Here is a 14715-nt window from a genome sequence, read left to right as displayed (position 1 = left end):
CAGATTGATAGGAAATTCTTTAAATGTTGTTGAGGATCTTCAATTTGTGACCCCAAAAATAGTCTCTTGTTTTGCAACAAGTGCAGCATGTTGTTCGTGATTTGAAACAATTCAGCAAGTATCTGCGGGACTAAAATCGTTGTGGCCAGGTTCTCTGTTGTGAGTTGTGCCTAATCATATAGAGCCGCCTCTGGCACAAGAGGTGCCACTGGCGCTACTGGCACTACCGGTGCAGCTGGGTCTACTATGTGATCCCCCATGTCTGGTTCGAATTGTTCAGTTGTTTGTTTTTCCGGTTGGCCCGATTCAAGGCCTTGAAAACTTTCTTGGGATCTGATAATGCTTCAAATACTTCACCAGTTCTCGATGAGTTTCTACGCATGCACCTGTACAACCAAGTCAACAAATGTTAAAATTTCAATGTATAGATTGGGTATAGAGAAAATTGACTATACTAAGAATTTTGTATTTCTTTCAATTGTAACTGATAACACCGTTAAGTTCCCGGCAACGACGCCAAAATTTAATCATGCACAACTATGCCTTATAAAAAGGACACGCGGACGTTGCAAATATAATCTGAGTATTTCGCCTAGAGTCGAACCCACAAGGAATTAACCTATCAATTACTCTCGTTAGACTTACGAAATTCTACGTAATCAACTTCCCAAACGTTTTGAATAACAATTGAGGATATTTCTACTAACTAAGACTGACTATAATTAAGCAAATAAAGACAGACTATGATTAAGTTGTAAACAATTAAGAGAAAGATCTAAGGTTATAATTTTCCCTATTGATGGAATCCCTTCCGGTTATGTTTCACATAAATTCGCCTATTCGTCTCTATCAATCATGAACACTCTTATTACCGTAAATCTATCCCAAGTAATCACGACAATTTACTAGACGCACTCTCCCGAGTTACACTAGCTGGCTTTGTTTATTACAGCTTACTTTAGATTGCACCCAAGGCTTGGTTATCCCTAATCCCACCTTTAAACCCTCAGTTATTGATCCCTCATATACTTTGGGAGTGATGTTGTTCAATAATTACCTAAATATGCATTCTCTCCCGAGTTATGCACTAATTGAAGATTCTATCAATTAACTACAACAAGAACGTAGTTGAACAAATAGAGAGTAACTTGGGCAAACTATATTAACATAACAAGAGGTTCATCCTTCAATAGGTTCTATCAAAACCCTAGATTGAGGAATTAGCTACTCATAACAAAGTAAGATAAAACTACTAAATTGTTCATAATGTGTAATTGCAATAATAAAGAGAAGATAGAAAAACTCTAATGTTTGGTTGCTCTTCTCACACTTGTTCTTCCTCCAAAGTAGTCTAAAAACAAGCTTAAAACTTTCTTGGGCGAGCTTCTTGAGTTTATAAGGGGTTGGAATAAGTTTTTCCCAATTTACACTTTGGTACCAAAAGTTCTGGCAGCTACACAGTTCACCACGGCCGCGGCAGAACGCGGCGCGACCGCGGTGAAAGACAACCATTCTGCCTCGATCCCTTAGCCTACCGCGGTCCAGCCAAAGTTTGATTGTACTCTCTTACGTCAATCATCCGTACCATGATCACTATAGAGGAAAGCAACTTAATTTAGTGAATGAAGGGACCGTATCTGCATTAGCATTTTGACATTGCTCTGAAAATGTTCTCTCCCTGTTTTTTTTCAGAGCCTGGTCAAGATCCTTTTGCTAAGAGACAAGAAGAAAAGAAGAAGAGAGTAGAAAAGCAACAGAAAAATCGATTAAGTAACTTAAAGGAAGCTGCAAAAGCTGGTGCCTTGCCAAGGTCTTGTCCATCTAAATTTCTCATTGTTTTTCTGCCAAAACTTTAATTCTTTATTAATTCCTGCCATCTATGAAGATTAATTAGGTTTGTTGTTCCATGTCTCAAATCCTTTGTTTTGATGACTAGCTATTGAGTATCTTATTGCTTAGCAGATTTCATTCAAGAAAATTGTCAACCTCTGTTTCAATTGTCTTGAACCTTGCATCTACCTTATTCTCTTAAAGTCATGTTGTTGATAAACGAAGATGTGTTTCTATTTGCAGTCACGTTCAGCTTGCTGCCACAGCACTGCCTATAACAGGAACACAAGCTGCACCGAGGAAAATTAGCAAGGATGAACTCGGCAATGTCGCTGGAATGGCAGCAAATGCAACAGCTAGTGGCGGAAAATTTGACAAGAAGTTGCCTGGGGAAAAACCCCCAAAACATGATAAGAAGTACCGTAAGGTTTGTATTATGGAAAGTGCATGCATAAATTTGCTTAGGACTAACCTGATTGTATTGTCTAAGTCAACTCTACTCTTGTGTATAACCAGTTCCTACCAGTTGCAGAAGGATCAGGAATGGGCTCCTTAGAGAAACAGAAGTCACCTATACCACAGGCTGTAAACATGTACAATGTGAAAAAGGACAAGAACCGAAGGAACCAAGGAGGGAAATCGTCATCAACTCCAAGCAAGTTGAAAGTGAAGAAGTCACCTTACAAGAAAACATCATCAAAAGGGCCTGCTTCAATTAAAGGAAAATCCAAGTGACTTTGAAATTTCCTCATTGCAGTGTCAGTTTAAAGTTTTGATAGGTAGTAACAAGTAGACAAGTAGTGTAAGCTTAATCGGTTCAATTGCTTATTCTTCTTTTTCACCAGCAAGAAAGTGTATAAGCTTCCTGCCACACCCAAATTATTTTTCCTTTTTTTTTTGGGATTCAACAACAAATTCCTAAATTTTGTCTCATATCGCATATAGTAAGTGATGTGGAAAAGTGCAGTAGAGGGAGTATTTCTTTCTGGTTTGACATCATATGATGCGATACAGGAACTTGTCTATTGTGGCAGTTGCCATTTGGAGGAGCAAAAATCTGATTATTGTGTTGATAGAGGGAAAAAAATATCAATTGTCTAATTTCTGTTCCAATGATACTGTGAAGAGATTCTTGAAAAAGGAGACAATACACTTTAATGAGAAAAATTACCTGCAACAACAACAACAACAACGGCCCAGTATAATCTCACAAGTGGGGTTTGAGGAGGGTAATATGTACGCAGACCTTACCCCTACCCCGAGGGGCAGAGAGACTGTTTCCAGGAAACCCTCTGCTCAAGAAAGTAACAAGAGACGATATATTAGTACTATCAATAAACTCATAATAAAATAACAATAGAGATACGGAATACGAAATACGAAATAGATGGATGATATAGTGCAATGCCAGAAAAATTTAATGAAAGGATAACTACCAAGGCTATCTCAAGTATATGACAATACAAATTAAATTTGAGTTTGTATGCTAAATGCATAGAGAAGTTATTAAATTTATATCGGTTCATTACTTTGTCTTACCACAACCTTCCCCCTTTATCCGAGCATAGGAGAAGCTCAAATAGACAGTTGCTTCAAGACAACAGAATTTAAAGTTTCAACAAAAGTAGAAGCCTATAAATTATCAGTATGTAACCAACAACCAACTTTGAATTATATTACAAGATAAACAGAAGTAGAAACCTGAACAAATTTTACAGACACAATCTATCTTAATCACTTTCCAGCACACCATATACATTGACCTAAAGAGCCAAAAATGTCGAGCAACAAAACTTTGCTAGCAGATAAGAGTGTACTCCTAACAAAAAACCTCAGGGCAATTAAGCTCAGTAGAGATCTTCATTTATTGAATCGAAACGCTTGCTCTCAACTCTGCTCATCATTTCTAAGGTCCTCTCGGCTGCTGCGCCATCAGCTCATCCATTTTGTCACTATTCCCCCACACAATCTCAATCTAAAAAGAAGAATAACTTAATAAGAAATGCCTTACTTCAGATATACACTTTCAAACTTATTCCAGGTATATATAATTCCCAGTTTAATTATTAAAAATAACTGTCTATATGCAAAGCATGGCCATGAATCCTTTGAATATGTCAACCTACTGCAACCATCCTTTATCTAGACACGAGATTGACTATGTTTTGTGAATCTAACAAAGGAGGACTTTAAAATGTGTACCACATATAATATATGAACACACACATATATGTTATCGTATATAACAATCCTCAAGAAAAGGAATGGTGTTCAAAACAAGATTTACATAAATTAACAATGTTCAACAGTTTAGTGCCTAGTACGTACCCTTGTAGGTACATTAATGAATCAACTCTTTTATAGTCTCTGATATTCGTGAACTAGGACGACAGCAGACGTTTCTCTTCCTCCTCAAGTCTTTTTAACCATCTAAATCCAAGGTCAGATCCTGCTTTTGCAGCAATTTCAAATTGTTCTCTGGCCAGCTCAATCGGATTAAGCTCAGGATCAACTCCATTCCTCCTCGATATTCTGCTTGAGGACCCCCGCTTCAGTAAAAATTTTGTTATTGATTCTGGAAGTTCCACACCTGAAATAATGCCCCACATGAAACAGAGAATCTTAATTTGCTGAGAGCAAAAAGTCCAATATACACCCAACCGGCAGTATATCATCTTGTATCTCTAAACTCAAAAGATTAATCAGAATTTTCTGTGCAATATGATAAGTTCATGATACCTTTTCCTCCACTGGCTCGACAAATGTTTTGTGGTGATCACTGATCAGCAGCTCCCACCTTTTTATTTTTCTTTTCAGTTATTCTTTCTTCCATTCTGAGCAAGTCATATTCCCTATTAGCATACTACTCTAATTATGATATCATGGTCTTTTTCTTTGAACTTTTAAATTTTTGCTTTGTAAAATGGTATGTCAAACTGAACCTTTAAAAAGAGCTCATAACATATTCCAATCACGTGTATTGCATCACTTGAATTAGCAGGAACTACAACCCATTAAGTAAACAATAAAAAGAGACAAAAATAAGATGAAGCGACACACAGCTAAGTTGATAACAAGAGGGGACAGTCTCACTGTTAGATGTTATAAAATCCTTGTAAGAAGAGCACGAACGCATCTTTTGTTGTCTTTGAATTGTATATATAGCTTCCGGTATTGCATTTGTACTGATGATATGTACAAATTGTTACCTTTCTCGAAAAAAGATAACAATTGGGGACAGTGTACCTTGCAGTAGAAGGGATCCATAAGCTATAGCTGCTCCAGCATGACCCTAGATTCAAGCAAAGAAAATTAGGTGGGGATAATTGTAGAGGCTCTTCACTTACTCGCTAGTAAAGCAAGTTTCTACAAGATAGAGCTAAATTACGCCAACCACAGTTTGTCAACACGAATATGCTTCCCAAATGTACTTTCTCTTTTAAGTTTAATACGAACATCGTCGTTCAGAACAGCATATAATTTGTCATTACATAGTTAGACTATATGTACTGATTAGTTGTAGCATTCAACAAGCAGTAAAATGCTCGGTACCTTCTCAGATGCTCTATGGAAACACCACAATGCAGAGCCAACATCCCTTTTCACGCAATCCCCAGTAAGATACACAGCACCTAAGAGGTAAAGTGCACCTGGATGCAACTGAAAAAAAAAAAAGAAGAGAATTTTTCGTGAGAAATTTAGGGCACTTAATAGGAAGAATAACCTCAGCTTTGCTAATAAAACACACACCTGGTCAACAGCCTTCTCCAAGTAGTAAAATGCTTGCTGATCTGATTGCACATACTCGTTCTGTGAAGATCATACATAAAGACAGTCAAAACTTTTACAGAATGTTTCTAAGACAGAACAAGAGAACAATTCAAGGGGAAACTCAATAAGGTAGTCGATTATGCACTACAACAACAACAACAACCCAGTAAAATCCCACTACTGGGGTCTGGGGAGGGTAGTGTGTACGCAGACCTTACCCCCACCCCGAAGGAGTAAGTAGATTAGTAGTCGATTATGCACTACTAAACCAATAATCTTCTGATGGACATTATGGAGCAAAAACAGATATTCTTAAAACACCGAACTTATTAACCTATCAACAGAAGGAAAGAAAGACCTAGCTGACAGAGTGTTTAACACAGACTTGTCTGACAACCAAACACTAATAGCGCAAAGGGGAGTCGCACAATAATTTCCCACTACTGCAATAGAGTATGTGAAAAGGCTTCAGATATATGATTATATTGCCCAACCAAAGTGGATAAGATAAACATTGTAAAAGCACATCGAGAAGGTGTCAACGTTAACGCCCATTTTATCAAAAATGTTCCTTTGTAGTTCACACTAGAGTAGTTCACAAGTCATACCACGGAAAGGGAGATCCAACAAGCTAACCTTGTTCAGATATCAAAGTCATGTTAGCCAAATTTTGAGGTTTAAATTAAAACTAGCTGCATAGACGTTCAGATTATTCGTCTCTAAACCAATAGAGAATCTTTAACACCATTCGAGCTCATAGGTGGTGTAGCCATTCTTCTTGACAAAATTAATATGTTCTAAAAAAGAAAACCACACCTCAACTCTTAGACGGCAACCTAATTCAAATTGAGCATCTGGATCACCCATCTCTGCAGCTTCCACTAATAAAGCAGCCCCTCTGTCATTAAAAATAGGAAGAAATATTAGCTGTTAGTTTTGACAGTAATTCATGAAAAGTGCTGAAAGTATTGCTCAAGTCAATTTAATTAGTCCATGAAAAAGTACTGAAGATATTGCTCAATCAAATAATTAACAACTCCCTCATCTCATAACGAAATTAAGAAGTTATATAGACATAAATATCATGTAAGCAGCGATTAAATAAGCTGAAAAATCAATTACTCCCTCTGTCCCATAAAACGGGATGGTGTTTGATTGGCACAGAGTTTAAGAAAGAAAGAAAGACTTTTAAAACTTGTGGTCCAAAACAAGCCATAGACATATGCGTGATTATAAGTTATCTCATTAAAGGTAAAACGAGAAGTTAAAAAGTTTAATATGTTTCTAAATGTAGAAAAGTGCCAATATTTTGGGACAGGCTAAAAAGGAAAGGATGGCACATAAAAGGGGAATGAGAGAGTAATTAATAACTAGAAAATGGTCAAATCAGTTAGGAAATTTTTAAAAACCTCAATCATACACATGATGGCTTAAGTTCAATAATATAAATTTGGAAAAGCTAGAAACCTTTTAAGTGGAGCATGAAGATCTATTTGGTCCTGCTTAAAAGCATGCAACAATATAGCACATGAACGATGATAAGTGTCTGCACTTTGCAGATGTCCAATCTTCACACCAAAGAGACAAAACTTACACAGCTTTGCACGCCCCGGGGACATGGTACTTGAGATGCAGTTTTGAAAGCCAATATCTTGCATGGGTATTTGAGTTGTCTGCTTCCAGAGCCAACTCAAAATTCTCCTTTGCTGTCTAACACATAACCACCCAATGAGAAAATATTTGATAAGTCAAAAATCCAAGAAAAAGAATATTAATGGATAAACTCTACCAAGAAATACATGCTTAAGTATTAGTACAACAAATATCTAACATACAAAAAACGAAATAAATTTAACAAATGGAAGGTACTTCTTAGTAAATGTTGATTTGATATAAGAGAGACGTAACCACGTGAGAAGTAAAGAAGCAAACAAAATATACAATGATGATATTTTCATAAGGAAAGTCGATTATAAACAGGACCGTTATTGTAATTTAGCTACCAGGCCAAAAGTGCATGCGTCTTCCATTTCTTTGGAATAACCTCAATTCCTTCTTTAGAAAAAAAGACTAATTGCCATGCTGTGCCTTCATCTCCAAACTCAAAAGACAGCAAGAATCACAAGTCGGGTGCTTTACAAAAGAGAGATCAGAGGGTTAAGTTGACTGTAGCCATGTTGGGAGCTAAATTTACCCCAGAAAGATCAGTAAATCTACTTAACTGAATTAACTCTTTTACAATCATTACTAGCAACCAACTTCCATTACTTATTCAAGAAACCGAAGAAAACATAATGACCATTGAGCCACTTCGTTCATGTTGCAACCTTCTAAATAGACTTACAGCAAGGATAGCACACTATTCTAAGGACATAATATGAAAACTTAACAACAATGTCTCTGGGTGTAAAACAGCACAACCTAAGATAAATGGAGATAGTAGTAAGCACTGAAGAAGTAAAATCACAGACACAAGCACATTAATTTCCTTCAAAAAACCATAAACAAAAGAAGAGCAATTGTATCAAGCTATCTGCTACTAAACGTACCCTAAGTGAAGGAATGAGACGTTTGTCATTAAGCTCACAATAATCAATTACTCTATCAACTTCCTGCAGAGCATTCCACCCCCTAGCAATGTACTCCATCGCCTTCTTATTTCTGCTGTGCATTCCTCTCTATCGGAGAAGCAAAAGTTAGCACTAAGTGAAACTAGAATACCAATCACTACTGTCCCAGAATTGGATTGACAGGATTTGAAAATTTTACCTCTGGATGGAACTGAAAAGGATGACGACAAAGCTGTTTAGTGACAGCTGGATGATAACTAATCTGTTTATAGACAGCCTTTAGAAGAAATGATCTAAACATTATCTTACTGCCTGCATTAAGAACCATAAGGATCTTCTCAGTGTCAACTCATCGAAGAAAGCACTAAAACAAAAAATAAGAATCACCATCTAGTGAAACATCGAAAAGATATAATATTAGTCTAACATGAGTACAACAGATAAAAGTTTGTCTATAAAATGTAAATGCACTTCAACAGTAAATATGAGGGAGAATTTATAGGTTTAATAAACTGTATCTCCATCAAGTGAGGCATGCCAACAGTGGCGGAGGCAGGATCTCCACGAGGGGGGTTCAAAAAAAATTTTTGTAGCTAGTGAGAATTGAACTCATGACCTTATGTAGATTTTGAACCCCCTTGACCACTAAACTACACTTTTGGATTGTGTTAACGGTGTTCAAAACTTAATATATAGAAATAAAAAACAGATTTTGCCTTATATATACAGTGTAATTTTTCGGCGAAGGGTGTTCGGGTGAACACCCTTGCGCCCCCCTAAATCCTCCCCTGCATGCCAACATAGTTCTCTAACATGAATATTATAGAAAAAAATATATAATGAAAAAAAAATGGACATACATTAAAGGTCAGGAGATCTTTTTTTCATTATTTGGGGGAATGAGTAGTTATGAGGGAGAAAATGCTAGGCTTCATTGATATTCAAACACGCGAAAAGAAGACAAATTACAATGTAATTTCACAAAGCATTTCATATCCTAACACATACAAATGATGCGTCAAATGCTCCTTGGTTATTCATCTTTAGCAATGGGCAGCAGTGAAGCCATAAATTCTAACAAGGGGATTCAAAAAACACTACACTAAAGATTTTATTTATGTGAAAGGTATTCAATAAGTTCTATATAAACATAAAACATTGGTTTACCCATATATTTCATACATTTTTTCGGCGAAGGGGATTATATTAAACTACCAGTCAGCTCTTCATGTTTTAACAAATGAATAACCACAAGAAAACCAAAATTCCATATATTAACCCACACTTGTGACTCGTCAAAAGCTTACAACATAGTAAAATTCTTAAGCCATTTCTTTTGGAGTTCCCAAAAACTGAGCTTGCGTGAATTTCTATAGAAAGCGTTCTGTTTTACAAGAAAATTTCCAAACTCAGTTTTACAAATCTTTCAAAAACTAAAAAACTAGTTATATAGAACTTCAAAACAAACCCCTTAAATCTGATTTATGAATATACCCCATGTAAATTATTTTCTCAGAAAAAAGAACATTAAATTCACGTCCAGAAACAAATGGGTAACACCATAAACACCTCTATTCAACAAAGGGGGAAAGAGAGACCTTCAATTTATAGAGAAACCAATAAATAAGGTAGCGCTAACAAAAAAAAGAAAATACCTTCCACATTTATTAACAGAGATATAGAAAATTGATATTTCCAGGAAGCATCAATCATAAGAATAAGCCCAAAAATTGGAAGCAAAGCAGCTTATAAGGGTAACCAATGAAGAGGAGCAACAGAAATGGTAAAGCAATATAGTAATTTTAGTTCCCCATATCTACTAATTTTTGAATTACGAGGAAAAAATTAAATTCCTGTACCTTCTGAGCAACTGAAGCTCGGCCAATGGTGGTCGCTCCGAACTACAAAGAACACTGATCGCAGCTTTTCAAAAGGGACTGGAGAAAATGTAGGGCAAAGGAGCGCCAATTGCCAATTCAGGCAAGGAATCGGCGTTTGTCTATTGCTATATTTGACAAATTGGGCAATTTGTTAGTGAGCTTCTCCAGAATTTATTTTGTAAAATTTTGATGATTGTTACATATGTTTCTTTCAATAAATAGTATTATATCGTATTGTATAGTAATGTTTTGAAAAATTGTGTCATTCTATAATATCATATTTAAATATTATAGTAAATTACTATTATAAAAAATATATGGTATAATATAATATGAGATTTGGTTCCGAAAAATTTTGACTTTTATAGAAAAGTGTTATTACATAAGATGACGTTATAAAGAAGTCTGATTGTACCATCAATTTGTATAATAAGCTTATAATATTATTAAACAAAGGCAAAATACATATGTTACCATCTAAACTATGGACCAAATACTCCTTACACACTCTCTCACGGCAAAAATCATCTTACACATTCAACCTTTCAAAAGTGAGTTTAAGACACACCATTTTTTCCAGATAGCATGCGCGTGTTTAACTAAAACATTGAGCGCGTATAACCACTAAAATTTTATTTAGATCCTTAATTAAATGCCACATGTCATAATTTTTTTCCTTATATCTTTTCTTAATATGATAGTAAAAAGAAACTAGAAAAGGGGAAACCAGATCTGGCTTTCTTTTTGTTCCTTGTCATCCCAGCTTAGATCCATCCTCCCACTTCCCCCCCCCCCACCCCCCATACACACACAAAAAAATTATTTTACATTTCTTCCCCAAATCACCTTCCGGCAAACTCTCACTACAACAATTTAAGCCAATTTAAAGTGGGTTTTGCATTTGAAGTTATAATCCACCTTGGTATTATGTTTCTTCCCATGTATAAAAAGAATCATAACAAACATTTAAAGTATTTTCCATTTTCCCTCTTCAATTGCTGTTGGATTTCTCGTTTTCAAACAAAGGTTTCTTTTTTTAAATGGGTGTGGAGAAGGAGGACTGTGGTATTTGTTGATTTGTTTTGAACATTAATAGTGATGGTGGTAGCTACGACGTTAATGGCAGCTGTGGCGGTAACAACAGTGATAAAGTGGTGATAATGGACGAAGGAAAAATTATTTTAATTTTTGGTGAATTTTTTCTTGTGGTCGCCAGGGGATACTTTGTCGGAGAAGAGAAAGAGATGAGAGGGAGAAGATGGTTAAAGGGTGGAGTTGAAAATTTAAGTATTTTATTCTTTGAAAAACAGTACTGACACGTGTCACGATTTTATTGGTGCGTGACATTACACATTTCTACAAAACTGGTCAAGAAAAAAATAGTGTGTATTAGATACACTTTGAAAGGTTGAGTGTGTAAGATGATTTTTGCTGTCAGGAAGTATGTAAAGGGGATTTGGTCCATAGATCAGGTGGTAACTTATGTATTTCGCCTTAAACAAATGAAGTATGGAGAGAGTAATTATTAAAAAAAATAGGGTGAAAAGTATAGAATTATAATAAGAAAAAAATAAAATAAGGAGCCGATTCCACCAAATTGGTAATTACATTTGAGTGCAGAACAAAAGAATTAGCTCAATTCGAATAGGAGAGTGAAGAGTGAAAACCAATACTCATTGCTTCAACATAACTAACGTTGCTTTTTGGCATATCATGTTTATTTTTTGGTGTTTCGGGGTCATGCAACACGAATTTATAACTATATTTACTTTTTTGTGTGTATTAGTACATATTGATTTTGAAAATCTTTTTTGATGGATGATGACTGGCCTAAAATTTCATAGGTCCATATAAAATGACTTAATGACCAATACTCAAATCATCACCATGACATTCGAGTTTATTTTATTGCGTTTTGAGGGCATGTAACACGAATTTATGATTATATCCATTTTTTTGTGTGTAGTAGAACATGTTGATTTTGAAGAATTTTTTTACGAACTCTGATTGGCCTGAAATTTCATAGATCTATAGGGAACGACCTAGTGACCAATACTCATAGTTTCGTCATGACTTTCGAGTTCATTTTGTGGCTTTTCGAGGTCATGCAACACGAATTTGTGATTATATTCACCTTTTCGTGTGTATTAGCGCATATTGGCAATAAACAAAATTTGACGTACTCTGATTAGTCTGGAATTTTATAGGTACATAGGAAATGGCCTAGTGGCCAATACTCATTGCTTTGCCATGACTTTCAAGTTCATTTTTGGTATTTCGGCTTCATTTTTTGGTGTTTTGGAGTATGCAATACGAATTTATGAGAATATCCACTTTTTTCGTGTGTATAAATACATGTTGATTTTGAAAAATTTTACGGATTCCGATTGGCATAAAACTTCGTAGGTCCATAGGAAATGACCTAGTGACCAATACTCATTGCTTCGCCATGACTTTCTAGTTCATCTTATTGCAGTTTTCGAAGTCATGCAACACGAGTTATGACTATATCCACTTTTTCGTGTGTTAGTACATGTTGATTTTGTAGAATTTTTTTTTGACGGACTCCAATCGGCCTGAAATTTTGTGGGTTCATTAGAAATGGCCTACTGACCAATAGCATTGCTTCGCCATGACTTTCGATTTTCTGGCATTTCGAGGTATGCAACACGATTTGGTAAGCATATCCACTTTTTTCATGTGTATTAGTACATGTTGATTATGTAGATTTTTTTACGAACCTTGATTGGTCTGAAATTTCGTAGGTGCATAGAAAACGGTAAAAATAGCACGGGCTAGCCAGTTTTCGGACTGGTCATTCAAAAATAGCCAGCGTTTGCCAAGTCATTGAAAAATAGCCATTATTTTGCTGGAATAGAGACCGATTCAGCATAATATACTGGAGTTCGATGCACCTGTATATGAATTTCCAGCATATTATATTGGAGCGGTATACTTTGCTGGATCCAGTATAATATACTGGAGTTCCAGTATACTTTGCTGAATATACCGGAGTTCCAGCAAAGTATACTGGAGTTCCAGTATATTATGCTGGAGTATTTTCCAGATTTTGAACAGTATTTTCGTTGAGATTTATCTTTACATGAAAAGTGATTAAATTTTGATGACTTTTGAAACTGTGGCTATTTTTGAATGATCACTTGTAAATCTGATTATTTTTGAATTTCTCCCTAGAAAATGGCCAAGTGACCAACACTCATTACTTCGCCATGAATTTTCAGTTGAATTTTTGATGTTTCGAGGGGTCATGCAACACGAATTTATGACTATATTTACTTTTTCAAGTGTATTAATATATGTTGATTTTGTGGAATTTTTTTGATGTTCTGATTGCGCTATATTAATATATGAATGAGAGCATTCAATCCAAAATTTAAAGTCATAATATATTAGTTCAAGACTTCTATTAACCAGTTTGAACATTCAATATACATAACCCCCATTGTGCTATTATTATGATACTACCATTTAAAAAGAAATCATTGAGCTCAAGGTACCAGAGACTGCTTCAATCTTTATTGCAAGTCAAGCACTTCTGGAATTCAATAGATGAAATGCTGTAGGTTTCCATTTAAGGAAAGTGGTGGAGCTCCTTTTAGGGTCGATTCTAGCCAACTTAACAAATTTCATTAGAATAAGAGCAAATGCTAATATAAGGTTTTGGTTTCACAGAACTTGATATTATGGGTGTATTCCTTTCTATGTATCCAAGTGAAAAGTCATGACGAGTAGGGGTGCTTACGGGGCGAATCAGACGGATATTTACGCTTAATGGTTTGACTTATCGGTTATCGATTGTGTAGTAATCCGCTAGCCAACCAATAAGACATCGGACTGTTTGGTAGCGGATTATCGATTAGCGAACGGTTTATCAGCTAAATCAAATAGACAATAAAAAAAGTAGAGAATTAGTGATAAAGGGAAAACTTGGAGTGTATCACATCTGCTCGATGCTCGCCTCCCTCTAGTTGAGCATTTATAGAATCCAAACAAAATAGTAGCTAAAACTTCTTGACTTTGCTTTGTCTTTGCGATGATTCTGGATGAAATAAATGAAGCCCTTTGTATTGTAAACTGAACTAACTGAGTAACACTAAAAAATAGAAGCTGAACCCCAATCAAATTCATTCAAAGCTGGAGCGGGTGTAGTATTTGGGCAACGAGTTTGGTCATATCAACCACCTTTAGCTTAACGGGGGTAAAAGTATAAATACAAAAAGTCTTAACGGGTTAACGGTTTATCCGATAATAAAATTGAGCGATCCGCCCCCAAACCGTTAAGCCATTAATTATAAACTCTCAATCCATTCACCAACCATTACCCCGATAACCTAATACCAAAGCCAATAAGTCAATTTTGCGATTCGCTTAACGATTAAGATTCGATTTTGAACAACCCTAATGACGAGGGCACCCAGGGATGTGGCCTAACAGTCAATAAAGCGAATTCAAACTTGGAAAATTGAGGTTCAAATCTCGACAAAGATAAGTGATTTTTTCCATCTGCCTAAGCCTTGATGGATAGAGTTATCGGTACCTGTAATGCTGCAAGGTAGCATGTCCAATAGAATAGTTGTAGTGCGTGCAAACCGGCTAGGACACCATTTGTTATCACCAAAAAGTGTGAGTCATGACATAGTTCA

The 14715-nt window shown here is 35.8% G+C and overlaps 2 protein-coding genes across 5 annotated transcripts; one reads left to right on the top strand and one right to left on the bottom strand.

Moving 5' to 3' along the window:
* Positions 1-1192: 1192 nt before the first annotated feature.
* On the top strand, positions 1193-2829 carry LOC104246017 (ribosome biogenesis regulatory protein homolog). The gene is made up of 3 exons (XM_009801738.2): positions 1193-1810; positions 2074-2257; positions 2347-2829. The coding sequence occupies exons 1-3, from the start codon at positions 1668-1670 to the stop codon at positions 2563-2565; spliced, it is 546 nt and encodes a 181-aa protein (XP_009800040.1). The 5' UTR covers positions 1193-1667; the 3' UTR covers positions 2566-2829.
* An 89-nt stretch (positions 2830-2918) lies between these two features.
* Positions 2919-10230, bottom strand: LOC104218901 (uncharacterized). 4 transcript variants are annotated; one of them, XR_011400436.1, is made up of 10 exons: positions 10031-10229; positions 8371-8483; positions 8151-8279; positions 7196-7311; positions 6418-6499; positions 5581-5640; positions 5383-5490; positions 5077-5122; positions 4159-4420; positions 2919-3122 (listed from the first exon to the last, which is right to left on the bottom strand). XR_011400436.1 is itself a non-coding variant. In XM_070148531.1 (9 exons), the coding sequence occupies exons 2-9, from the start codon at positions 8470-8472 to the stop codon at positions 4212-4214; spliced, it is 852 nt and encodes a 283-aa protein (XP_070004632.1). In that variant the 5' UTR covers positions 8473-8483; positions 10031-10229; the 3' UTR covers positions 4017-4211. The 4 variants fall into 4 exon arrangements, 1 of the variants encoding a protein (XP_070004632.1); XR_011400435.1 differs by lacking the exon at positions 2919-3122 and adding an exon at positions 3437-3805; XR_011400437.1 differs by lacking the exon at positions 2919-3122 and adding an exon at positions 4570-4664 and having other exon boundaries at positions 4017-4420; positions 4924-5122; positions 10031-10230.
* Positions 10231-14715: the final 4485 nt, after the last annotated feature.

This window comes from Nicotiana sylvestris, chromosome 6, assembly GCF_000393655.2.
Source record: "Nicotiana sylvestris chromosome 6, ASM39365v2, whole genome shotgun sequence".
NCBI classification, from domain to species: domain Eukaryota; kingdom Viridiplantae; phylum Streptophyta; class Magnoliopsida; order Solanales; family Solanaceae; genus Nicotiana; species Nicotiana sylvestris.
The sequence above is the reverse complement of the archived record's forward strand: the minus strand, read 5'-3'. Positions and strand labels throughout refer to the sequence as shown.

Excerpts from the sequence above, each read along its gene's own strand:
- LOC104246017 (XM_009801738.2), top strand. The coding sequence starts at position 1,668 with ATGTTCTCTCCCTGTTTTTTTTCAGAGCCTGGTCAAGATCCTTTTGCT. Across the intron at positions 1,811-2,073 it reads AAAGCTGGTGCCTTGCCAAG|TCACGTTCAGCTTGCTGCCA; the intron begins GTCTTGTCCATC and ends TTCTATTTGCAG. Across the intron at positions 2,258-2,346 it reads ATGATAAGAAGTACCGTAAG|TTCCTACCAGTTGCAGAAGG; the intron begins GTTTGTATTATG and ends GTGTATAACCAG.
- LOC104218901 (XM_070148531.1), bottom strand. The coding sequence starts at position 8,472 with ATGTTTAGATCATTTCTTCTAAAGGCTGTCTATAAACAGATTAGTTAT. Across the intron at positions 7,312-8,150 it reads GTCTCATTCCTTCACTTAGG|ACAGCAAAGGAGAATTTTGA; the intron begins GTACGTTTAGTA and ends GTTATGTGTTAG. Across the intron at positions 4,421-5,076 it reads TGGATCCCTTCTACTGCAAG|GTGTGGAACTTCCAGAATCA; the intron begins GTACACTGTCCC and ends GCATTATTTCAG.